The sequence below is a fragment of the Chanodichthys erythropterus genome, chromosome 5 (genome assembly GCF_024489055.1).
Source record: "Chanodichthys erythropterus isolate Z2021 chromosome 5, ASM2448905v1, whole genome shotgun sequence".
In the NCBI taxonomy this organism is placed as follows: domain Eukaryota; kingdom Metazoa; phylum Chordata; class Actinopteri; order Cypriniformes; family Xenocyprididae; genus Chanodichthys; species Chanodichthys erythropterus.
Window position 1 is genome coordinate 8,307,824 of NC_090225.1, and position 26,924 is coordinate 8,334,747.

General features: G+C 37.2%; 1 protein-coding gene across 7 annotated transcripts in view; it reads right to left on the reverse strand.

Moving 5' to 3' along the window:
* The window catches only part of kcnma1a (potassium large conductance calcium-activated channel, subfamily M, alpha member 1a), a 212,711-nt gene that overhangs the window by 89,512 nt on the left and 96,275 nt on the right, over positions 1-26,924 (reverse strand). For all 7 annotated transcript variants that reach the window (XM_067385880.1, XM_067385883.1, XM_067385877.1 and 4 more), the window contains exons 3-5: positions 18,646-18,707; positions 3,515-3,608; positions 3,221-3,332 (exon numbers count right to left, since the gene is read on the reverse strand). In XM_067385880.1, coding sequence (XP_067241981.1) covers positions 3,221-3,332; positions 3,515-3,608; positions 18,646-18,707 — 268 coding nt within the window. The remainder of the gene's footprint in view (positions 1-3,220; positions 3,333-3,514; positions 3,609-18,645; positions 18,708-26,924) is intronic.

The window sequence follows — 26,924 nt, forward strand, 5'->3', positions numbered from 1 at the left end:
GTAGAGTAGGATAGTTATCCAGAACACACATTTGCTCCCTAGAGCCTGACAAAACTTCAATGTTTATTATGTCGTTTGTTTTCTAAAAGCCCTTTTCGCTGAATTTACCATACCTCTGATCTGCTGTATATCATCATTATGTAACATATGACCACTGTAGTTCCCTCTATTCAGAGTTTGCTAATGGTGTAGGACACGTGGCTGATGTTGCTCCAGATTTCATATGCCAGCTGTTTCACAGTCTTTCATCATGTCTGAGAAATTGTCTCTCATGCTCTTTGGTCTTCGAGACGGCTTTATTCTGCATGACAGGCCCATACCATGTCCCCAAAAGTACCAGGAGCATGTGTTTCAGATCAATACTTCAGGTATGGTACAGAGAGTGTGCTTTGTCCACTGGAGCGCTATAGCTGAGTTTAACAAGCTTTAGTTTTTAACATTTTCAACAGTATTACATCAATGTACATCAATGTAAATTACACATTTAAATTTATCCTTGCTGATTTGCTGCTCAGGAGACATTTATTATTATTAATGTTGAAAACAGCTAAAATTTTTGTGGAAACCATAATAAAAAAAATCTGGATACTTTGAAGAATAGAAAGTTCAAAAGAACATCATTTATTTAAAATAGAAATCTTTTTTTAACATTATTATTGTCTTTACTTTTACTTTTGAACAATTTAATGTGCCCTTGCCTACTTAATTTTTTAAATCCTGACTTCAAACTTTTGAACGGAAGTGTACAGTATATACTGCCTTTAAAGCTTAGGATAATTAAGACTTGTCCAAATCTCAATTATTTATTATATATAAAAAATTCATTTGATGTTTCACCACTCATTCAATTGGTTTCATCAGTTGGACAAATGTCAAAAGGAAAACTCAAGCTAAAGTCTAGTTTCTTCTTCTGATTAAAAATCTACATCCCGTAAATGTTTTAATCATGATGCTTCTACAGCATCAGTTGAGTCAATGCTGTTGTGTAAACAGTAGATGACAATGCCTGAAATTGTGGACATCTGTGAAGTTAGGAAAGACAATCAAAATTACAAAATTGGTCTCCAAATCCTTATACTCCTAATGGTTTAGAGCTTTTAACGAGTTCAGTGTTCAAACTTCCTCAGCATTTGGACTGTAAAGGCAAGTCAGCGATTGTTTACATATGCAGCTCAGCCAACCAGCTGTTATTAGGTGGATGTTGATAGCAGCTTTTATATGATTTTCATTTACTGGCTCGGTAGGGAGGAACACTATTAAAATTACAGATTTTATGATGAACTTCTGCTTTTCTAATGCATTATTCAAACAGCACCATGGTAGAAGATGACAGTTCTCTAAAGCTGGCTACTAAAGTACTTAATTATTAACTAAATTTGTTTGATGTGTTTAATGAAGGACGGTATTCTTTTTACAGTTGTTTTGGAAAGTACTAATGACACAGAGGGTGTAACGGTTATGAACGAGTGTGTGTACATTCAGTAGTCTAAAGCAGAGATGCTTTCCTAACCTCCTGTTTGGTAACAGGATACACAGGCACACACACACACGAGTCACTTTACACCGCAGTCGTGTCTCACCTGTTGCTCACCTCAGCTTTGACACAAACATATTGTGATGGGAAATCATTACCATCAGACTGAGGGTGTTTACTCGCCCCACTGGCTACTCGAAAGTAAGCCTAATACAGGAACATAAACTTTCCCTTTCCGAAATCTCACCTTTATGGAAGACCAGTTTAGAGAAGCAAGACCTAAAAAGCTAGTCCAGGCTGGTTTATCTTGGTCAGTGTGCCTCTTGCAGGTTAAGATTACAAAAATAAATCATTTTGCAAATGCCCCGTCCACAATTCAATTCATGCAATTCAAACATCACAAACACTCATTTTTTGACCTGACACACCACAACTATTTAAGGCTGTTGACACTGAATGGGTGCATGATGATGTTGTATTGAAGTGTCCATTGTACTGCATTGCATCGCAATGCCCCATTTGCTTTGATGTGTTCATTCTTCGAATCTTAGAAGGTCTAAACTAAGCGAAATTTGGCTGGCACTTCTGTAACCAAAGTTTTTTCCATGCAATGTGTCAGTCATGGTCCCACACCATCTAAACACTATCTAAATACTAAATAGCCGCTTTTTCACTGTCAGGTCAGTGTGCCGGGCAGGACCAATAGCCTGAATTAGTCCATCAACACCAACATAGTCACATTGGTGCCGTGACCTGGATGGGAGTGAGGTTTGAGGGGGGGGGGGCGTAACAGAGGCCAGATAGTAAGAGCTGTGCAGATAAACGTCACTTCCCTTGCATCAAAAGGCGCACTATCAACTGATGCTAGAGGCTGCGGTCTTTAGCCTTTTTGTTAGCGTGCCCGCCTCCAATGCCGGAGACCGGGGTTCAAGGCCCCCACAGAGCGGGGCGAGTTAGACCTGAGGGGTTGTATGCCTACACTGCAAAAAATGCTGTTCTTACTTAGATTTTTTGTCTTGTTTCTAGTCAAAATATCTTAAAGTTCTTAAATCAAGACACATTTTCTTGACAAGTAAAAATTATTTTCTTGTTTTCAGGAAAAATAAGTAAAAATTAAGTAAGTCTTTCCTTAAAACAAGCAAAATAATCTGCCAATGGGGTAAGCAAAATAATCTTATTTCAAACCAAGAATAAGATATATAATCTTGTTTTCAGTTTGGACTAAGATTATTTTGCTTACCCCATTGGCAGATTATTTTGCTTGTTTTAAGGAAAAAAGTACTCAATTTTGATTTATTTTTCCTGAAAACAAGAAAATAATTTGTACTTGTCAAGAAAATGCTTCTTGATTTAAGAACTTTAAGATATTTTGACTTAAAACAAGACAAAAATTCTAAGTAAGAACAGCATTTTTTGCAGTGTATAAATAATTACATAACTCAATGCTAATATCTCAGGATAATTAAAGCCCCAAGCCTTCCTTCCCAGCCTTTTTCACCTAAGCCACACTGTCATTTTTTGCAGTTTGTCTAGTTTCCAAGCCATGGTATTTCGTAGCTATTCTTGGGTTTCCCACGACAGAGAGTGACAACAAACCATGGCAGCTTAGCTTAATAATAGTAAAAAAATCTCCTGTTCAAACATTTTCCTTGGTCTCATCAAGTTCCTGTGACTGCTGCACTGTGGTTCAGAGACTGACAGGCGGGTCAAGAGGAAAAGGAATGAGGAGGGTGTATGGAGACTTACCCAGCCAGCTCCTGTTCAGATAAACTGACACAAACACGGGCGGTACGGTGAAGAAGTCCACCACTGAGTTCACCTCCAACCAGAACCACAGCTTATCATTGGCTGCTATGAACTGGAAGAAGATGAAAAGGAAAACAGATCACTATTACATCTTTTTAAAGGTGATCATATTTTAGTAACATTAGAATGAAAAATGTCTGGTCAAACATTAAAGGTTATCAGACCAAAACATATTACTGGGTGTGTGAAATGTGATAAAAATATGTTGAATATGAAATTTAAATATGTACTTACACGCAGGCCAAAGTAGAGTAAGAAGAACACATTGAATGCCATGTCAATTTGTAACGTGAAGTCTTTGTAGAAATTCTGACAGGATTCTATAGGACTATGGAGAAAGAGAAATAGATAAATGTTAATTCAGTTTCAAACAAATTCATGAATTGGCATGGAAATAATGTCACAGTGCAAACTTAATCTGAATGGTCCAAAAAATAGGCGCTTTTTTAATGCAAAATGTATTTTCTTTTCTTTCTGAATTTGAGGTTAGCTGTAACCTGACCATATTTTGTTTTTGAGATTCACCCAATGACACCTCATAAATATGAACATACAATATAAAATACACTCTGTAACATTATCAAACTTGCCTTTTTGCATACTTTTCCGGATATAATATATTATATATATATATATGTATATATATATATATATATATATATATATATATATATATATATATATATATATATATATATATATATATATATATATATATCCGGAAAAGTATGCAAAAAGGCAAGTTTGATAATGTTACATATATATATATATATATATATATATATATATATATATATATATATATATATATACATATATATATACACACACTACTCATATATAACCTACATAAAAGTTCACCCTTAAGTTCATACCTTACATACAATAATTTATTTACATACTGTCATTTGCACTTTTGTTTATATACATTGGTTATGTACAACTCTGTACAATGACAAAATTTATTCAAATCTAATTTAATAACATTTTAGTTGGAGTTAAACGTGTTTTAAATCAGGATGTCTTGAAAACACAAACATGAATAGTTTAGACTGTTACAATTATTCAATGTATCATGAATGCATTATAATACCGTTTTTTTTTTGTTTTGTTTTGTTTTTTTTAAATAAATTATATGTCAAAGCATCACAGCAGGTGTTCAAAACATCTCTAAAATTTCGAGACAGTCAAGACATCAGGAAAAGTTGAAAGACGAGTTGAAATATGATTCAGGACTGTATTAAAGCACCAGGTGCCATTATCCATTAGTATAAATCTTAAAATGTATAACAGTATTGCTGATTTATTCAGTACATCTGGGATGGTTAAATCAACTGCTGAATGATTTAATTAATTAAAAGTTATTATTTCATAAGCCAGAAGCCTTTGAGCTTAGGTTAATGTAGTGCTGCCCTTTTACTGACATTATCATTGATCTCATGTAGGAAGTTATTTAGAGACCAGCCCTTGAATTCACTAGACATAAATGATGTGAAACTAAAGAAAAGACTGCTAAAATAAGGAAAAAAGTGGCCCATAATGAAAGCTTAACTAGGTAAATGTAGCCTTAAAGGGATAGTTCACCAAAAAATGAAAATTTGTTGCTAATTTACTCACCCTCAGGCCGTCCAAGATGTAGGTGACTTTTTTCTTCAGTAGAACAGTAAAGAATGTTTTTTGGTGATTCATATAATGCAAGTCAATGGCTACTGTCACGTTGAGAGCATATACATATACATATACATATACATATACATATACATATACATATACATATACATATACATATACATATACATATACATTTATACAGGCAAAACAAAATTAATACCTGTGGCTCCTGATGATACACTGAAGACTTATGAAGCAAAACCATTGTACCTGTAATAACATTGTAAATAATTTTCTTGCACAGACTGATCGTTTCACTTCTTAAGACCTCAATGTATTGCTAGGAGCCATGGGTATTAAATTTGTATTGCCTCCATATTTTTGTTATTTTTTTTTAAATCTCAAAGTTGCGGTAGCCATTGACTTGCATTATATTAATCACCAAAAACATTCTTTACTGTTCTTCCGAAGAAAAAAAAGTCACCTACATCCTAGATGACCCGAGGGTGCGTAAATTAACATTTTTTTGTTTTTTGTTTTTTTTTGTTTTGTGAACTATCCCTTTAATGGTCAGGAAGAGCTTTCTATCAAGTTACAATTAGCAGCACGACCGTCAACACATGTACGCTGTGAAACACAAAGCGCCTGATCCTTGATCTCAATGTCACTTCACACTCTGCAATTACAAGAGATCTCCTGCCATGTGGCATCCATGCAGAAAGTATCCCTGCTCAGAAATCTTAAGGCCTGAATGTCATTCTTGACTGCCTGGGCCATAAGATGACACTTTCCCAGGACCTTACAAAGATGTGGGCTGCTCTGAGGTCAGCTGAAAGCATGCTATGCCAACTAATAATGGGGTAAACAGTGCTCAGGTGCTCCTGAGCTTCTAACTAACACTAGGTGGCCTCAGTTTCTAATCGAGTGCCTGTGGAGGACGTACAGCAATGTCAGTGCGCACAGAGCTATGCCACCCTGAGGGACGCACGCAGTGGGCTATTTTAGGCTAGCTATGTGTCTTCATCCTCTTCTTTTACAAAGATGCAGCACTGTGGCACTCATTCAGAAAGGGCACAGAAATGAATGTGTATCCTGAAAAACTCCCTGTGTGCTGCAAAAATCCCATTATGTGATAAACAATTCACATCATTAATCACTATCAGTGTACACTTAAACTGTACAAAAATTAAGCTGATGGCGAAAGAAAAAAAGGACGACAGTTTAAATGGGTGGGCCGTCAGAGTCGGTGATGGTGTGGCACACAGCAGGTCTAGGTTAATACAACAGTAACTGATTTAGGCCAAGGCACCATTTCTAAAATAAGAGTGATTTAGCACCTGCAAGGGCACCGGACAGCTAAAACCTCAGTCAGAGGTCTAAAAATAGCCTTTCTGTTTTAATTCCTCCCTGAGGTGCTCTCTCTGCATGTACTTCTAAAATAGGAAAACACACAAAGCAATGCCTCTGTGTTTTCTTCCTCTTAATGAAAACAGGAGGAAGAGAAAGCTCTAAGCAAGGAAGATGAGAGACTGAAATTTATTTAGGAGCTGTAGTTGATATTTGCAGCGATAGTCATGGCAGCGTGTTCAAACAATTCTCTGTTCAAGCAGGAGAAATGCTCAGAGGACTAGCTAATCTTCAAAGAATCACACTGAATATTTTTGAGAATTTCCATCCGGTTTTACCAAATACAAATACGCACATGGAGCGAACGGCACTGCAAAGCCAGCCTCCCACATACAGAACTCAATTCTCACAAAAACGAATGGCAAGATAAAGAGAGGCATGCGAATTGAAACGGCATCTCTTATCTACTTATTGATTAAGCCCCCTCAAAAAGAGGTCACACTGGAATGAGCGTTTTAAACTGCTTTCCTGCCCTCTGCAAGAACTGTGTGTGATTACCTCTGGAAAACACAGACCGCATATCAAGGCTTTCCTTTCAGTGATAAGACCCTATTACTGCAAAAAGCTGCAGAGTCATAACTGGGCAGAGCAAAACCTCCATCTCTATGTTAATAAATGACATTGACAATGTGGCCACCTTAGCAGAGAAAGAAATCTTGAAGAATCTGTCAGTAATGAGATATAGCTCAGACAATTAAATAAAGTTTAAACTAATTTAAATCAGTTCTAATACGGTTTTTGCTACTGATCAACACTAAAACATTTGTCTTAAAGGTGCCCTAGAACTTTTTTTTAAAAGATGTAATATAAGTCTAAGGTGTCCCCTGAATGTGTCTGTGAAGTTTCAGCTCAAAATACCCCATAGATTTTTTTTTAATTCATTTTTTTTAACTGCCTATTTTGGGGCATAATTAGAAACGAGCCAGTTTAAGGTTGTGGCCCCTTTAAATTGCGTGCTCTCCACCCCCAGAGCTCGCGCTTGCCTTAAACAGTGCATAAACAAAGTTTACACAGCTAATATAACCCTCAAAATGGATCTTTACAAAGTGTTCATCAAGCATACTGAATGCATGCGTCAGATTATGTGAGTATTGTATTTATTTGGGTGTTTACATTTGATATTGAATGAGTTTGAGGCTATGCTCTGTTGCTAACTGGCTAACACTACACTGTTGGAGAGATTTATAAAGAATGAAGTTGTGTTTATGCATTATACAGACTGCAAGTGTTTAATAATGAAAATAACGATGGCTCGTCTCCGTGAATACAGGAAGAAATTATGGTAACTTTAACCACATTTAACAGTACATTAGCAACATGCTAACGAAACATTTAGAAAGACAGTTTACAAATATCACTTAAATTATCATGTTATCATGGATCATGTCAGTTATTATTGCTCCATCTGCCATTTTTCGCTATTGTTCTTGCTTGATTACCTAGTCTGATGATTCAGCAGTGCACATCCAGACATTAATACTGGCTGCCCTTGTGTAATGCCTCGATCATGGCATATGCAAATATTGGGGGCGTACACCCCGACTGTTACGTAACAGTCGGTGTTATGTTGAGATTCGCCTGTTTTCCGGAGGTCTTTTAAACAAATGAGATTTATATAAGAAGGAGGAAACAATGGAGTTTGAAACTCAGCGTACATGTCTTTTCCATGTACTGAACTCTTGTTATTTAACTATGCCAATATAAATTCAATTTTTAATTAACATTCTCATAATTACAAGTCACAAAACAAGGAAGGATTTTTTAGTCTAATGACACTCTGTAGTTGCCAAAGGGAAAAAAAGCATTTTCAAATCATCAATTTTGTTTAATTTAATAGCACCACAAAATCATCAAACAGTGTGAATATTCACTAACTCAGCCCTTTGCTGGTGAGACACTTTGCATATATTGAGATATTAAATTAAGCTATTACTGCTGAAGCCTGATATTAAAATTAGTTAATATTTCATCAGCTGCTGTAATACATTATTAGAGGTCTATATGATATTGAAGCCTGATACTGAATATCAGACATAGGCATGTATCACAATCTTGGAGAACATGACCTGCCAATATCTCTCTTTCTCCTCCTCTCTTTCTATAAAGAACAAGCTGCTGGTGTGTGGGAGATTTTCAAAGCGTAGGGACGCTGCACTAGAATTAAACGGGGTGGATTATTCATCCCTGCAATGCAGTGCAAGGATATTTATTTCTGTGGCTTCTCAGTGAACAGGCCGTGTATTTCCCTGCCCTTTCACAGTATAGTGTCCTAAAGCTTTTCCAGGTCAGTGCAGCTCAGCTTAAGAGCTGCATATAGAAGCATCCATTCATATAACCAGTTTAGAAAGCAAGACATTTTTTTGATTGATCTTACTGCATAAATAAATTCATTAAGCCATGTCTCTGTGCTCCTTTATCAGTGCTTGTACTAGTAGGTTTCGGGATTGCAATATGTAACTGCGCTAGAGCGCTGATCTCCCAAAATGTCATAAGTGGGACAGAAAAAAATAAAGGCATCCCTTGAAGGAGAGCTTCCCCTGTTGTTGCCCTACATATTTCTTGCTTCATTGTTCAGTCCCCAAAAAAAGTCATTGTGGACTAGGGGGAAAAGTACAGACTGTTCTCGTTAAAAATATGACAATGAAACTACAATGTTAAGACGTTTTGTAACAACCCTACAACACAGCAATATTATATGATGCATTTGTACTTGATCTTCATGTAAAGAAAAGTTTTTAGCCTTTAGTATGAATATGATAGTTTTAAGGTTATGAATAAGCTGGTGTGTTCCAAAACAATGACAAAATTCACATTTATGAGATATAATCATTTAAAACTTACAGTCTCTCACTTCCACTAAAATGGATCACGGACATCACCACCCCTCCTACACTATAAACAGATGCTGAAGCTGCAGCTGAAATCGGTCATTTGTTCACACATTCACTAGTTTCTACATAGTGAATGGCACATAGTGCACTATATGTAGTTGATAGGGAAGGATTCAGACAGTGTAAATATGCTTTCCATTGACGCGAATGAAGTCCGTTTTCGCGTTAGTGTCACGTGAACCACTGCAGCGTGAGCAGTCTGCTCTGGTCCGGAGACACGAGAAAACAGAGCCGATCATATGCGCGAGTTTGGACCTATTTGAATTCTGCACAGAATGCTGTATTTTAATTGCCTGGAAAATCCAAGTCTGGTCGGCCATTGAATCAATTCGATTTCTAGGGCGGAGCAAATCCGAGCAAACAGGAAGCGGAGTAAACCAGAGAAGGGCGGATATGACGTTAGCAAAGCGACAAGAGAGTCGACAGCGAAAAGTAAATAAATTTGTTTTTGGTCATTTAAAACTGAATTCACAGTTGAACAGAACAAACTCTCAGGTCTCTCGTGCGCAATCTTTGTTGATATTGAAGGGACTTTCGCCGCACTAGAGTGACACTGTAATAAACTAATCTGATTGCACAGTATGGCTTGGAGTTGACTCGAATCACGACGGAGGGCTGACTGACCAGACTGATATATCTTGTAGAAGATATATCAGTCTAGCCTTGCCAGGCAAGTATTTTAAAGTGATATAGAGGAGATTAGGAGGAGAAACAAGCTGTGATATAAACAAAACGCTATTGGCCATTTTTTTAAAAGGGGCGGGGCTGTTAGATATATTCCGCCCTGTCTTCCTGTTTCAGTTGAAATTATGTCAACACATTGAATAATGCTGTGCATTCCAAGACACTTTGGTGGACCTTTAAGGTGGTAGCTATGCTATTTTGGGTAATTGATATGCCATTTTAAGGTGGTTGCTAAGGTGTTCTGGATGGCTGATACTGATAAAGCTTTGCTAGGGTTTTCTGGGTGGTTGATAGGTTGCTTCTAGGGATGGGCAATATCTTATTATTTGCCATATACCGGTAAAAATTCTCACCACAATAAAAAATTAGTCTTCCCACGTTAATAACGATAAAGCCTTGTTGATGATGCATTTCTGTGCGCGATCCGTTCGCGGCTCACGTGCAGAGCGAAAACATCTATGGCGAAAGGCAGACATGAAGCTCAGGAGGAGTTTATTGCTAAATGAGGAGCTACCTCTACAATCTGGAACTAGTACACACATATTTTTTCACTCGCTAAACACTCTGATTGAGTGCTTGAGAGTTTCGTTCTCCGCCAAGCGCACTATTTCAGTTCATCTTAATGAATGCACAGTGTATTTGACGCACAGTAAACACTAGTGTGAGGCGCCTGACTCGCAGTCGCTTTGCTGAGAGCGCTCAGTGTTTCTCACACACTTAAAGAGAGAGCAAGAGAGTCTTACATATCAAGTAGAATTTACGTGCCACATGTAAACAATATTCTTTGTTGTATTTCTCTGTAAAAATAATGAGAGTTCATTTGGAATTATTAAGCCTTTAAGAATAAAGAAGCTACAACCGGCTTGTCCTGTAGTGGCAGAACTATTGTTATTATCAGCAGAATTCGTAGTGTTATTATTATATATACAGAAACACTGAATGATCAACAATGTCTAAAGCACCACCACCAGTCCTAAGTTCAGTTAAAATGACAAATATGCATTCATACGTTTTTCATATCACCTATCCCTAGTTGCTACTAGGTAGCTACTAGTGGTTTACAGGGCATTGTTAGGTGGTTGCAAGAATGATGGGTGGTTGATACCATGTTGATAGGTGGTTGTTAGGATGTGCTTGGTGGTGCTTGCTACAACCAACTCCACTAATAATGCCAGGGCAACAGGCCCAGGCATTGTGCTATACAGTAGGTTTATTACAACTGGCTTCTTTCAACAGAGTCATGCAACAAAACACTCCATCTCCACTGAAGAGTCTTTTCACTCCGTTCCTGAACTGAGGATCAGTCTGTCCAAAAGAAATAGTGTCCTGAAAATTGACTCCTCACACAAAAGAAGGATTATCCAGACTTATCCAAACTCAGGGGAGGGTGGTAGTTGGCCACTAGAGAGAGCTGTGCATCCACAGCATTGAGTGAAGTGCCCCCCTGAAAGCCCGACATGTGCACTAAGGCAATGAAAAAAGAACCCCTCCCTCCCACTCCTGTCTGCAATTGCTGCTTTCACCCTTCATCAAATTTTGAGTTACCTTAGGGAGTAACCATCAGCTCAGAATCACTCAAAATGTCCCACTTTAGATGCCTACTGATAGCTTTTTTAACAGACGATTACGTTGTCTATTTGTGCGAACATTTGAGAGATGCATTCGACATTCTGTTGTTCCCTGTTTACATGTGCAAGAGGCCAAATCATGTGGTTTGCTCCAGACATTCTTGAACAGTTGTGATAATTAGCAGCGTAAATGAGTCGTAAGAGTAGTCAGCGGACGATCCATTATCGAGACCATTAACACTCGAGTCACGTGGTAGGGCAGGTCAAATGAGGAGCTCAGAGGGTGAGAAGTTGCACACATCTCTCTCTGGTGAGGACAGCAGCAGTGGAGGTTTCAGCTGCCAGGACTTCAGGCGGTAACTCTAGAGCCAAGCGTGATGTAGATCATTAAGAGCACATCACAACACCCACCACTGCTGTCACAACCGGATCTGGAGCTGAACCGGGAGGGAAAGACACAGGCAACTAACAAAACACTCATATACAGACACATACCAATAGGTTCATGTCTTCTATATATACCATCTTAAACAGGGTCTCGGATACTAATATATGAAAATATAAAGTGAAAGGGGTAGTCTCAATTTCATGTCATTTTGAACCTGTATGACTTTCTTTCTTCAGTGGAACATTTTGAAGAATATTTGCATTTTTGTCCATATAATGAAGGTCATTGGGGTCCAAAATAACACTGGCCTCCACAGACTTTCATTGCATGGAATTTTTTTTTTTTTTTTTTTTTTTTTTTTTTTTGTGTTCCATAGAAGAATGTCATACATGTTTGGAACATACATTCTTTTAACTTCAACCAAAAGTTCAGAGGCTAAAGTTCAGCTAAATGTTTATTGTCCCTACCATATTAACAAAATGAAATTAAAATGTAGCAATGTAAATATGTATATCAATCATGCTGCCAGTGACAGTCAGTGCCACAGTTCCTCAACAAACCATCCATACCGGCGTGATGAATACGATCCTCAACTGGATGGAACTTAAATAAATACTTTGAATGTTGTGATCCTATTAGATTTATGATAGCAACCTGATTTGTAACAAAGCACTGTTCGCCAGAGGAGAACTGGCCCCCCGACTAAGCCTGGTTTCTCCCAAAGTTTTTTTTTTCCTCCATTTTAACACCTATTTGCCACTTGTTTGCCACCTGATGTCACCTGTTGGAGTTTGGGATCCTTGTCGTTGTCGCCTTTGGCTTGCTTAGTTGGGGACACTTGACGTTTGACTTGACATTTGATATTCAACAGTATTCTTGACATTTATTCAACAGTGCTTTGATCTGCCTGCATTGACACTATTCTTGAAGAGCTGCTGTGCAGCAAAAATTATGTACCAGTTATTAATGTAAAGCTGCTTTGATACAATCTGCATTGTAAAAAGTGCTATATAAATAAAGGTGACTTGACTTAATGCTAGTTACAATATATTATTATAAAAATGTCACAAATTCTGTACATCTACATTACTATTCAAAATTCAGTCAGTAATTTTTTTTTTTCGAGATTTTTTTTTTTTTCAGCAAGGATGCATTAAATTGATCAAAAGTGACAGTAAAGGCATTTATAATGTTACAAAAGATTTATATTTCAAACAATGCTGTTCTTCCTATTTATCAAAGAATCCTGAAAAAAATGTATCACTGTTTCCACAAATAAACTATTTTCAACATTATAAATAATAAAAAAAAAATGTTCTTGAACAGCAAATCTTAGAATGAGATGAAATATGAAATTAAATATTACAATGATTGAAGTGACAATGAAGACTGGAGTAATGGTTGCTGAAAATTCAGCATTAGAGGAATAAGTTACATTTTAAAATACATTAAAATAGAAAACAGTTATTTTACATTGTAGTGGTGAGCATAAGAGACTCCTTTCAAAAACATTAAAAAAAAATCTTACCTACCCATTGTGATGGTGTATATATTTAAATAGAATCACAAAGTATGTAAATCTTAAGTATTTGTGTTGTCAAAAGTACTGAAATTTTAAAAATGTGACGATACCAGCATTTCCCCTTAGCATTTTGAGCTCTGTTGAGCGGATTCTTAAACACCTCTGATTGGCCATTATGTTCACTAACTCAACAGATATGTCTGTGATTGGCTACAATGATCAACACTTCAAAAACATGTTGTAAATAGTAGGGGTGTGACAAGACAGGTATCTCAGGAGACGTGACGAGACGAGACGAGACTCGAGATTGAGTTCACGAGACGAGACAAGATTTTTACACACTATTTTTAAGAAATCCTCAATGACTAGAAAATGAAAATACAAGACTAGAAAAAATATTATGCAGGTTTATGTTGTAATGTATAATCTTTGTTTATGTTAGTTAATAAAAATAGTCATTCATTGTTAGTTCATGATAGTTCACAGTGCATTAACTAATGTTAACAAATTTGTGCATAATAAGATTAAGTGAAAACTGTTATTCATTTTTATGGTAACACTTTACAATAACTGCAACCATAATCGCACTCTCTCAATATTCAAAGTGCAAAAAAGACCAATTTTTTATTTGATACAGAGCTAAGAGATGGTTATAACTACACTGCCCAGCCTAAAATAGCTTTCATATTGAGAGATATCTGTATTCATCAGGGAGCCGCTTTCAAAATGTGGGGTATTGAAATCGTGTTTGAACATGCCCTCACGTTTACTTTCACTTTAGCGATCGCGCGTACTGTATAAATAAATATGGAGCAGCAGCGAAAAGTTATCCAACTGAATTTTTTATTTAAATACAAAGCAAAACGACAGTGGAGGCGTAATGTAAACGTAGCGGTGGCATATTCTTTCCTAATCGTCCTAACACACTGTCATGGCAATATCACAAGACTACTTTTCGCCTCGATGAGAAATCTGGTCACATTTTAGTCTTGCGAGATCTCTTGACACGAGATCTTGTCACACCCATAGTAAATAAACATCTTTGACGCTCTTCATCGAGCGAGTGCTCATTGAGAGTGCTTTTGACGACACTAATAAGTATTTAGGTAAATATATTATTAAACCTTAAAATGCATCAAAGCGTTCCATCTTCTATCTCCACCAAGAGATCCTGAAAAAGCCTGATAAATGTTGAAGACCTACACCAGAAAAAACATCCTTCTAGATAAGCACTTCTATCACTCAACTGCTCACTCATGGGTTAACCGCCACACTGTTTGAGGTGTCACACCACTGTCTGTCACAATTTTAAAAGAGCCTAAAGTGTCTATATGACTATCATTCATGTAGCACTGTTCAGCCCCCCTACAGAAATGATTAGAGAGATGTCCAATCTGACAACTCCAGTCCAATAACAGATCTAGATCACTCGGTTAGGCTCTTTTATCTGGAATCCACCCACACTGCAATGCTAGAGAATTCAGGACATCGTGTGTCTGCAAAAATCCCGTGACTGAGACCACGGACAATAGATGTGACAGGACAGCTCAGACTGAGATGTCAGTCAGTTTGCCGAAATGAAGAGCCACCAATTCACACAAAACAGTATAGAGCGGAAGTCCTCGACCAGGCGGCAGGAGGATGTTATAAAAAGATTCAAATATATTAATTACTTCCATTTTTCCCCCAGTTTATTTAGCAGAAATACTGGAGGGAATATGTTATTTTATGTTTCATATGTCCTCAATACACATTCTATTGCTGGCTGCATACAACAACAAACTTGTAAATCAAATTATGAAAGAACTGCTTGGCTGGAGCCAGTCAGCTCATTCCAGTGTAACAAATGAGTCGACTGATTGGCAAATTAATCACAATCAATCTTTTACACCGCTTAGCTAGTCTCTTTATACCGTGTACTTCCTAGTGTTGTCGCTCTAAAATTAATGATAGACTGCACGTCTGGACCAGAGGTCGCGATAGACTTTCATTTTGACAGACAGGATAGAAAAAAAATCCATCATAATCAATTATTCCTCATCATTTTTAATTTTTAGATTTTAATGATAAGACGTTTAATAGTTTCTTTTTTCGTCCATATTTTCATTTTTATGCATGAGCTTACAAGATAAGCAAATGGGCCTAGGCTATACATTTATTTATATTATGAAAAGAAAGTAGTACAAAGACTGTGTGTCACTTCTCAGTTTTCATCTTGAACAGCTGTCGTGGATCGTGACTGAACGAGTTCATCCCTTCCTCTTTACTACTTTACAGAATGAAATAAATATGAATGAACGTCAGAAAATATGTTGCAAGATACCTTAACGAAATCTGTATCACGTCAATTCAATCAGAGTTGGAAACAATGTCACATAACATTACACCTGAAAAAGCCATTCATTGACCATAAACTTGATAGTCAGCCACAAAACAAACCATTTGAATCAAAACAAACTGGATTAGAAACTTAATTATGTAAGTATAAGTATTATAACTTTATTATAAAATGGACTTAAATTGGGTGCTCGCCTGTGTGTAATCAAACGCTTCGTTTTCATTTTATTCTGGAGATTGAACTCGCGCTCTGCAGACACACTGGAGTGCACTCACCGCCTACTGGACTGGGGTGGAATTACAGTTACAAGTTACATCAGCCTCAATGTAATCTGTCATAATGATGGATGGCCTTCAGATTTTTCCGTCATTGCAAAAAAAATTCCATCAGTGACGGAAAATTTTCGGTTAATGTCAAATACTGACAGAAAATGTGACAATTTGAGTGAAGAAGAGACCATTTCATTCTTACCTTTATAGTCTGAAATTTCCATTCAGTATGAACTCGATAGGACAGTCGGCAATACGAGGACGCGAAATGCTAGAGCTAACTAGCCTGTGTAAACAGGTCACGTGTTGCATTTATCCAATAGCCGTGTTTCCACTGTCGGGCCAAAGATGAGTGTGCTAGTGCATGCCAGGGCCAGTTGCATTTCCACTAGACACTGATACCGCAAATATGCAAATAAGAACGTTAAACCAGGGTTTAGGAATGTACAATGTGAAACGTCATTTTATGAATAACCAGGATTAACTGTTATCCCTGGGTAAATTATGAGCAATATGAAACATGAAGCAAGATAACCCAGGATTCCGTTTACTCAGGGTTTAAAATGACCCAGGGCTAGGGCTTGGCGATATATCGAATGCTTTTTCAAATGGAGCGGCATTTAATAGACAGAGCCGTAGTTCACTGATAAGCCACGCAATATCACGTTCAATATCGATATGAATCACCGTTGATATTGAACGCGATATTGCTTGGCTTATCAGTGATCTACGACTCTGTCTATTAAATGCCGCTCCATTTGAAAGCAGGTGATGGCGATTTAGCGGTAATCAGGGAACCGGCTTTACTGACGAAATGCACGTGACAAAAGCATTCGATATATCGTCCAGCCCTACCCAGGGTTAACTATTTCAAGTGTGGAAAGCCCTATGTCCTATTTAAAAGACTTTGTATGTATTGTAAAACTATCTATTTATATGAAAAGTGTTGTTAAAGCAATGTTTTTGTAACAGTAAATCATTTTTAAAAAATGTTTTAACATTGTTTATTGTTTAGCTAACAATAAGGCCCAAAAATGATGAGGGTTTGCAAAAATGTAAAAACAATCCTGCAGGAATCCTGAATTCACTTCATCTAAATCTGTTTATCATTTGTCTCACATATGCACTCAAATGAGGAAGCTGCTGACTCTAAGCTGTAATATGAAAACATGTATTGTAAATGACAAGCCAGACCAGGGTTTTTCTGAATGATGCATAAACACAGTGGCTTGCCCCTCCCTCCGCATCCTTTACCATCCTGATCTGCGCGTTATAGGGATTAAAATCTCCCATCATGTCTCAGCATGCTGTGACAGTCAGTCTAGGCACACACAGGCTGTATGTAAGACTTTATATTCAAGACAGCACACATGCTCATTTGAGTGCTTAGCTTAGATTTAAACTGCATGTGTTGTTTTTTTCGTGTCAATACACCAATCTGTATCTCTGACATCACACTCACTGCCATATTCATATCTATTCAGTTTCAATTTCTATACAAACAATTGATGTAAATGCATGCATAGATTGGCCGGTGCATATGTAGCAAAGGTGAAAAGGAAAACTATGATACCTGATTACCTGGGCAACAGCTAACAGCACACCTTTCTCTAGGGAGCATAGTGGAGAAGGGTGGGCGGCAGAGATGCTCTGCTAATGTAACCATGGAAACTGGCCTGCTTGGTTTTCATTGACAAAATAATCCCACCATACTGAGTCTTTAAACTCCAACATTGAAGAAAGAGAACAAAACCCTGAATTATATAATAGTACCCTTAACAGTACCAATGAATGCAGAGTTCATTAATATCGTATCATTATCTATATGGGAAAATAGTACCTTAAGGCTATAGAGTGCCCTGCTACCATCTGTGCCTTGCACTCCTAACGATAAACTATTGGAGGTTTATGCATGGCACAGAAATCATAAATAAACATAATTTTAAAATAAACTGTGGTATTTAATACATTCTTCAAGCTCAACCGTTCGACCTACTTAACATTATTGTGTAGTTAACTTTAGTTAGTGTGTAAAGCTGCGTGAGATTCTCCTGCTTTGTTGTTGTTGAGCAACTGAAGCACGAGTTGTTAAAGCTCCGCCCTCTTCTGGAAAGGGGACCGGGAGCAGCAGCTCATTTTCATTTAAAGGGACACACACAAATATGGCGTGTTTTTGCTCACACCCAAATAGGAGCTAATTTGACAAGCTTTAATAAATGATCTGTGAGGTATTTTGAGCTGAAACTTCACTGACACATTCTGGGGACACCAGAGACTTATATTACATCTTGTAAGAGGGGCATTATAGGTACCCTTTAATGTATATTTCTAGAAAGTAAAATAATCACAAAATGATATTTATCACATTATCACATTTTAGTAGTAAGTATAAACTGCATACCTCACATACACAAGTATCAAATAAAATATTTCTCATTTATCATTTATTTGGCCTTCTGAGGTGTACAAAAATATTTTTCTGAAGGTTAACGATCCCTTTGTTCAGTTCTGACCCTATCTCAGAGTTTCAAGCCCTATTTTGTGCCCCATTCATGAAAAGTTCCATTAGTGAAATGTGGTAAAGGAAATTACTTCCTTAGGAAGATCGCATTATTTAATATCTGTGTTTAAGGCCTTTAACTCATAAATAATTCAGGCGAGAATTGCTCATTCATAATAGTACTCACTCCGAAGAATCTATGAAGTATATTCCCAGAGCTCCGATACTGAGTGCAAAGACCAACACCACCTGGAGGGGGAGAGAGAAAGAAAAGAAAGAAAGGGAAAGGATATCATTAGTGAAGGACCACTGAGAACAGTACCACTTACAGAGAACAGATTAATCCCGGAGCTGTTCAACAATGAGCACAACTCATTTCTGCCCATATTACTCATGTGGAAGAGATGAAATAAACAGAAAATGTCATAAAACTGTAAGTGATCTGACCAAATCTGGCTGTGTCTCAAACCTAATGTGTCCTTGTTGAACAAATTATTAATTAATGTATTAACAAAAAACGTCTTACTGACTCCAAACCTTAGTGTGTGTGTATAGGCCTGTGCAAATCGCAGACTTACGCTAATTGTACATACTCAAAATGCTGACACTCTGAAAATAGGGAAGCCCCTGTGCTAGAAGCAGAGCATAGAGAACAGGAGAGGGGTGTGGGGAGCACAAAGCTTCTGAGGTCAAATCATTTGATCTTTTCTAGGCCGCTGCATGTGAGATATACGCTATCACCATATCAGGTGAAATCGAGACAGCTGCTATCAAATGACTGCTATGTTATGGTGTGTGGTGTAGTAGTACACATGCATATACACCCAGCAAAAGCACAAGACAAGTGCGTTTACTCACAGACTGTGTGTCAACTACACAGCTTCCCAAGTGGGAAAGAGCAATATGAAAATCTGTCATGCACAAATATAAATCAGAGGACTTCAATCTCAACATCACCACACTTACAAAGCAATTACCATGATTTACGGTGCACTAATCATAGCGAACAGTACTATTCATAAAATCATAACCATATAATACCGTAGCTGCTCAAAAACATTAACATTCAATACCAGTGATAATGTCACCATTTGCAGAACAGACATTATGCTGTAATCTGACTGTGGAAACAGTAGATCTATGCTGATGTGATATATAGAACATGTTTAGTAACAATTTTGCACATTACATATCACATTTGGTGTGGCAGCAGAGTACAGTACATGCTCCAGGTATGTTCAAATGTGGTGCTTATATGGGTAACATGTTTGAGTCTGGCATGCGATGCATCTCAATTCCATCATCCCCCTCTGTTCCCTATAATTTCCTGTCAGTCCCACTGTAACACTCTGATAAAAAGCCAGTGGTGACCTTGCAGCTCACTTGAACTTGTGATGGTGTAAAAATAAAATTATTTGTGATGCTACCAACTATGATCTGTACGATTTTAAAAATATATATATACTATGCAAAAGCTACCGTTTTATTTGAAAAACAGACTTGTGTTCTTCTTTAGTAACTGAATGACTGGTATTTATGCAAATGGCTCGGAAGCATATACATCTGTCTGAAATATAGCATCTGAACCAAAGAAATGCAGAACCGCACAACACTTGTGATTCAAGAGCAGAGATGTTAAGTACCCAGTAAGTAGATTTTTGGCAGACTACCATATTAGTTTAAAATCCCTGCACAGCAAAAAGAGAGAAAAAAATATGCAATATGATGAGATTTATACTGCCGTTTCTTATTGAGTCTACTAAATGAGGTCGCTTCTAAAACAACTTCTTGTTTCAGATCTCTAATCCATGCTACAGTCTGCCAGTTTCCATACAGAAAATAATGAACAGTCTAACAGTGTTTACAATAAGCATGAACAATAAAAATTAAAATGGTCTCTTATTTCACTAAATGTAGCTAAAATCTTATTTTATGCAATGGATAGTTTCTGTACTGGCTTCTGACTGGACAATAGAGCATTCCAGCTATGCTAAAATACACAGTTTGTGAGAGATATGACTTGAAACATGTTCACTATATCACTGCACATGGTATAAACACATATCAAATGTTTCGTTCCATAACCCATCTCTAAAATTATAGATGAATAACACTGATGTAGAAGCACCTAACCCTTGTTGTAAACCTAAACTGGTCCTTCAAATCTGATTGGTTGATTGGAATGTTGTTCCAGGATCAACAAAGATGTTGTACTTGGTGAAATCATGTTCACATACTGGACACCACGCATAGAATAACGCTGTTACTGTTTACATCTTTGGCACCTCATGAAACTACCATATTAAATCATATTTTAACAAATAATGTGTCCTACAGTAACTGTTTTTAAAAACCAGGCATCTGAGGCCATGCTAATAACTTAGGCTGTGACTATATTACCAACAGAACACAACCTCTCCTACCGTACTGATTAAATAAAGGCCACGATCAAACTTGTCTTGAAAAGCGTGTCAAAGAACACTCTAGGCACTCTAAAACTGGAAATGGAACAAGTCCTGTCACTGGCTTAGGTTAAGTTTCGAGGTGAATGGAAAAGTCTCTTGTGTGGTGTAAGGTGAATGGCCCTTCTTGACCCTTAAGGTCCAAAGGGCTATTGGCCGGAGAGTGGACATTTCAAACATTAAAGACTGGAAACTGCAGCTGCCAGACAGGGTGTTTGTGTATCCAACAGTGGAGAACTATTCTGGCTCACCTCATGAGGTCAGTGACAGGGGTCTATTTGAGAAGTAATTCTACACACGGACGGGTTCTGCACGGACGATTAGCTCTTTTTTAGTAGTATGAGGCACAATGATTCATTGTGTGCTTGTGCACAAAATAATTGGACCAAACATGGATCATGTTACGTGTCATGTTCAGATCACTAAGGCCGTTCATTATTGTTTTTCCCATATCACAAATAAATAATGTTTATTTTTCTTAAAGGACTAGTACACTTTAAAATGAAAATTGCCCCAAGCTTTACTCAGCCTCAAGCCATCCTAAGTGTATATGACTTTCTTTTTTCTGATTAACACAATCTGAGTTATATTAATAAATATCCTGAAGCATCCAACTTTATAATGGCAGTGAACTGTGGCAATGAATATGAAGCTCAAGAAAGTGCATCCAACCATCATAAACATACTGCAGGGAAGGCCTTCTGAAGCGAAGCGATGCGTTTGTGTAAGAAAAATATCCATATTTAACAAGTTATAAAGTAAAATATCTAGCTTCTGCCATATCACCTTTCGTATTCAACTTACGAAGAAAGTGTAATGCCTCTCGTAAAGGCTTACAATACATCCTACACTTTATATATTCAACTTACAAAAAAAGTCAGTTACGCTTTTTTCGTAAGTTGAATACGAAAGGTGATCTGGTGGAAGCTAGATAATTTACTTTATAATTTTTTTAAATATGGATATTTTTCTTAGACAAACGCACCACTTCACTTCAGAAGGACTTTATTTACCCCCCGGAGCCATGTGGAGTACATTCATGATGGATGGATGGATGGATGGATGGATGGATGGATGCAGTTTATTGAGCTCCATATTCATTGGTCCCGTTCACTGCCATTATAAAGGTTGGATGCTTCAGGATATTTATCAATATAACTCTGTGTTTATTAGAAAGAAGAAAGTCATATACACCTAGGATGGCTTGAGGGTGAGTAAAGCTTGGTGTAATTTTTAACTTAGTTGTTAGGTTATGATATAATGGTTATGATTTTAGCAAAAAAAAGCCTAATCCTTTCCTGTTATTTCTTATTAATTTCTATGGACACATACTTAAATATAATTAAGAATACACACTTTACATTGTTTAATCAAATTAAAACATTATTTAAAGCTGCAGTCCGCAATGTTTCCTCTTTGTCGCCATCTCTGTTTGAAACCTGCAATTGCAATCATATGCGGAACAGTTATCTGTACGTGCGTTATGCCTCGGCACAGCTCGTCAGCACGGATGAATCTTATGCTTGCTGTCAGTCACCACACCGGTGTGGATACTGTACTTCAGAATCATAGATTCTATGTCTTGAAATTTTCACTGGAAAATATCACCTGAACAAGTAAGTAACATGTCTGCCACTTTTGTTCCAACCAACTGAGGGAAAAAAGCATTAGGCCTACAATAAATCGCGCTGCCAATGATGATTAAATCTAACGATCGCTTAGCTCGGATCATGCCAAACCGTGCAAATTATTATTACTGTTATATTGTTCTCAAATTGTTCATGTTAACAACATCAGCATTGCGTGACTCTGATTTAGTGTGTATTAGCATTACCTGTAGATTTCAATTTCTGTAGCCACTCCAGTCCAAAGACTTTTGCTTTTTGACTACGGGTGAATCTTCAGTTGTCACTGATGATCAGGGTTCGAATTATGGGGGAGCTAAGGGGAGCTCAGCTCCCCTGAAAGCCTACTTTTAGACATTTAGGGGGAGCTCTAAAACACTGTCAATTTTTTGTGTCGCATTTGATTTTCTGTACATTAAGGTTCCTGAAATAAATGATGATATTAAAAATGTGTCAATGTTGTGTGTTTATTCGCTCATTACATTACTATTTCCGAACACTATTTTCCTGCTGTGACCATCCATGCGTGGCGACGCTGCACTGAAATTACTACGTTTACGTCACCACTTGAACTTCTCACTGAGTTGGTATTTGAATGTTAGCTTAACTTCAAGTTCAAAACACTCTGTGGATACTAATAAGAATGTCAAAAAGAAAGCAGCCAAACCTCAGTCAATTTGGATTTACAAAACAAACGAAGAGGAGTGATGACAGCGCACCAGCTACAACTAGCTTGCGGGTGATACCGCCGCCGCTAAAAGTTGCTGCTAGTGACAGCACCAACGCCGAGGATAGCGAGACTTTGGCGCCAGAAACCACCGCTGCGATCTGCAGCGGACCAGGCGATCATGCAACACCTTTCAACTGGACAACAACACAGAAGACCCCAGGCCTCTGTGGTCACTTCTGATTAAAGGTAAGAATCATGGAATTAATTACTTGATCTGTGCGTTTGTGAGGATTGGCCCTAATCCTATTTAATATTGATGTATTTTTTTTAATGATTGTTATGTGAGTTATTCTGTTTCTTTTCTGTTTTGATTTGCATGATGTAGGCCTAAGCGCGGTTGATTTAGAACCGTGGACAGAGCTGTTTGCCCTAACACTGACAACACTGACTGACGCTTGTGTTTTAAAGTAAACGGTTTACTGAGTAAACAATAGGTTTACTGTAAGCCTATTGTTTTAAATGCCCTAACATGCACCAAAAGCGTTAAAGTCAGTTTGTAATTCGAATCCTGCTGATGATTGTCATTTGGATCTTTCTGGATTACAATCCGCCAACAAAATGATAAGTTTCATTATTTCAGCTGCTGTGAGAAAAGGCTATAAATGATCCATTACCAGCAGAGTCCTCACGTGATAAAACCGACTAGCCTGGACTCCTTCCTTTCTGTTTACGGACGTGACGTAATGACACACAGACGAACTGCTGCATGCTCGAACTTCCCGTGGAAATCCACCATGTCGCTCCTATTATAAAACATTATTACAAGCTTACCGTTGTGAATCGAGATAAGATAATGAGATAGTTTTGAACACTGGCTGGTTATGTACTTTGGATAATTTTTAACCAAAAAAAGTTACGGACTGCAGCTTTAACCAAACTTATTAAGTGCCATACATGCACAAGAAGATAGAAATTAATGTTAGTAATTATCCTCTATGAACGTGGTTTTGTCATAGCGGTTACCATTTGGGATGTTCAAAACTTTATATTTTAAAAATTGAATGCATATTTAAAATAATGTCCAAATAAATTACATATAGTATTAAAAAAAAATAAAAAATCGGTGGGTTCACCTGATCTTCATCAGGTGCCAAATGAAATCGATGAACCATATGATATGCGTTTATAAAAGTTGACAAAATGTTTAACTGGCCACATTTAACAGTTTTAAGTGTTTTTTTAATTAATTATCTTCTGCATGTTTAATTTTATTTAATATATGTTACTCTTTTTCAGGATTTGTTGGTGAATAGAAAGATCAAAAGAACAGAATTTATTTGAAATAGATTTTTGTAGCAATGCAAAAATCTTTACTGTCACTGTTGACCAATTTAATGATTGCTTAATGAATTACTTTAAAAAAAAAAAAAAGAATCTGATTCCAAACTTTCTAATGGTAGCATATATGTAACTTCTTACAGTGCAAATTAAACAAATAAAGCATATCACGCTGCCAAAACAAACAAACAAACAAACAAACAAAAAAACATTCAAACACTCAAAGATATTTATTCCCTGAAAGGACCTATGAGATTTCTTAAAAGGATGTAGTCCTCAACTCTATTGCAGAACGATCACATAAGGCAGTTGGCGAACCATTTTGTCTCTGTGGCCACCAACAATGCTCAAACTGTTTTACACAGGCCTTTTTTTCAAGTTCATAAAGCATTTGGCTTAGCTTAACATTATCCTGTCAAAGCAATATACAAAACCTCTCGAAGAAGCCGGATCACCGCATCTATTATTGATGACCAGAGGCTGATTATTTTCATGCGGCCTGTATTTGGATTGATATCCCACATTGTCTAGTGAGAAAACACCTTGATGCATTTTTAATAGGACCTCTTTGTCTGGGTGATAGCGAGTTCCAGTGAGCAGCAGCTGGAGGAAGAGGAGCTGTGCAGCTCAAGATAAGCAGAGACTGTACAAACCGACACTCCTCCCCCACTGCAAGAGATACTAAGCACTCCAACATCACTCAGAAGAGCTGCTTTTGATCAAAGATGCTGGTGGAGGACATTAATGTCATTTTTGTATTTCAAGGCGAATGTCCTCCATTTGACTTCATAGTTGACTTCTTCCACAAGAGGGCACAGTGTGCTTGTTCTGTGGGTGTGTTCAGACTGGCCTAATCGAGGGCCTCCAGTGCTGTGCTGAGTCCTGACAGTAGGTTGGTAACATTGACTAAATAACTTGACACTTGAAAATAGGAATAGGCCATATAAATGGTTGACGTCACAGATCAAACATAATTTGAACAGAATTCAGCTATATATAAATCCATGAAAGACAAAGACCACCAAACAATCATTTCCTTGCAGCTGAATAGTGGGATTTTTCACTGTGGCTGGTTGCTGAAAAGCTGAGCATTTGAGCACTCCTGATGAACTGAGACGATAAGAGGCATCGTCTTTAAACTGACCCAGTTATTCATCTGGAAACATCGGTGCCAGCACTGTGTTCATCCCTCGCACAAGCTCACTGCAAAACCATTACAACAATAACGAGGAGCATAGGATTCGCAAACATATACAAATCCATCAATGGGAGAGCGGTTCTGGGATATGAAGGATTTGAACTTGAACTTGATTGCAAATGGGTCAATGGCACATAAGGCTATCTTTCCAACACACGTGACAAGTTCTTAGAAATGTATGCTTTGTAATCACTTGCTTTCATGTGGTTTTTAAAAAAACAACCATTTTAAACAAGTTTAAAATGAATGACTCTAAAAATGTCATATGGTGTAACCATCGAGTAAAAAGTAATAACATATTTCCCTCTTGATTATTATTATAAAAAAAAAAAAACTATATTATATATGGTACATAGTATTTTTTTGCAAATATTATAAATTATAGATCATATTTTACAATTTGAACAGACCTTGCTATGTCATGGGTCAAATCATCAGATATCCGAAAGTTTTTAATAACACTGAAACAGTGTTTTAATGTATTTGAATGTATTTTCAAATAAATGATTAGATCCTAAATAAATTAACTAATTAAACGTCATGTCATTTACTCTATACTGCGACCTTAACAGATAAGCATATAGATGTGCATACTGCACCACATATAACTCATAACAAGAGAGAACAAGGGCACTAAAGAGGTATTGTTTTAAATATAGCATGGCGTCTACCATGCTTTGTACCGTTTCAAGTTGCATCATGAAACTGGTGTTTACAGACAGAGTAAAGGATGAATCTGTATCCAAGGCTTCTCACATGGCCCAGTACAGTCATAGCCTGAAATATGACTCACACACACACACACACACACACACACACACACACACACACTTAACGGTGCATAGGATTATCCACTTTTCAGAACTAGAACTACACAGCACTTCCTGACCATATCGTTGTGCCTTTCTCTATGAGCAATTTCATGCAGGGTTGGGAATTGAAAATCGAAACATGGAATTCTGGAATCGGATAATTAAAAGTTTGATATCTAAATGTCTGACTTCATTTTTCTTCTTTTTTTTCATATTGAAATTGAAAGTGGGAATCGATACGAATCGGAATTGCTAAAATTCAAATGATACCCAACTCTAGTTTCATGTGACAATTTCCTACACATTTTCAGTCGAGTTCACATCCTTTCTCTGTGCTGGTGCAACTGAATTCTAATTAGAG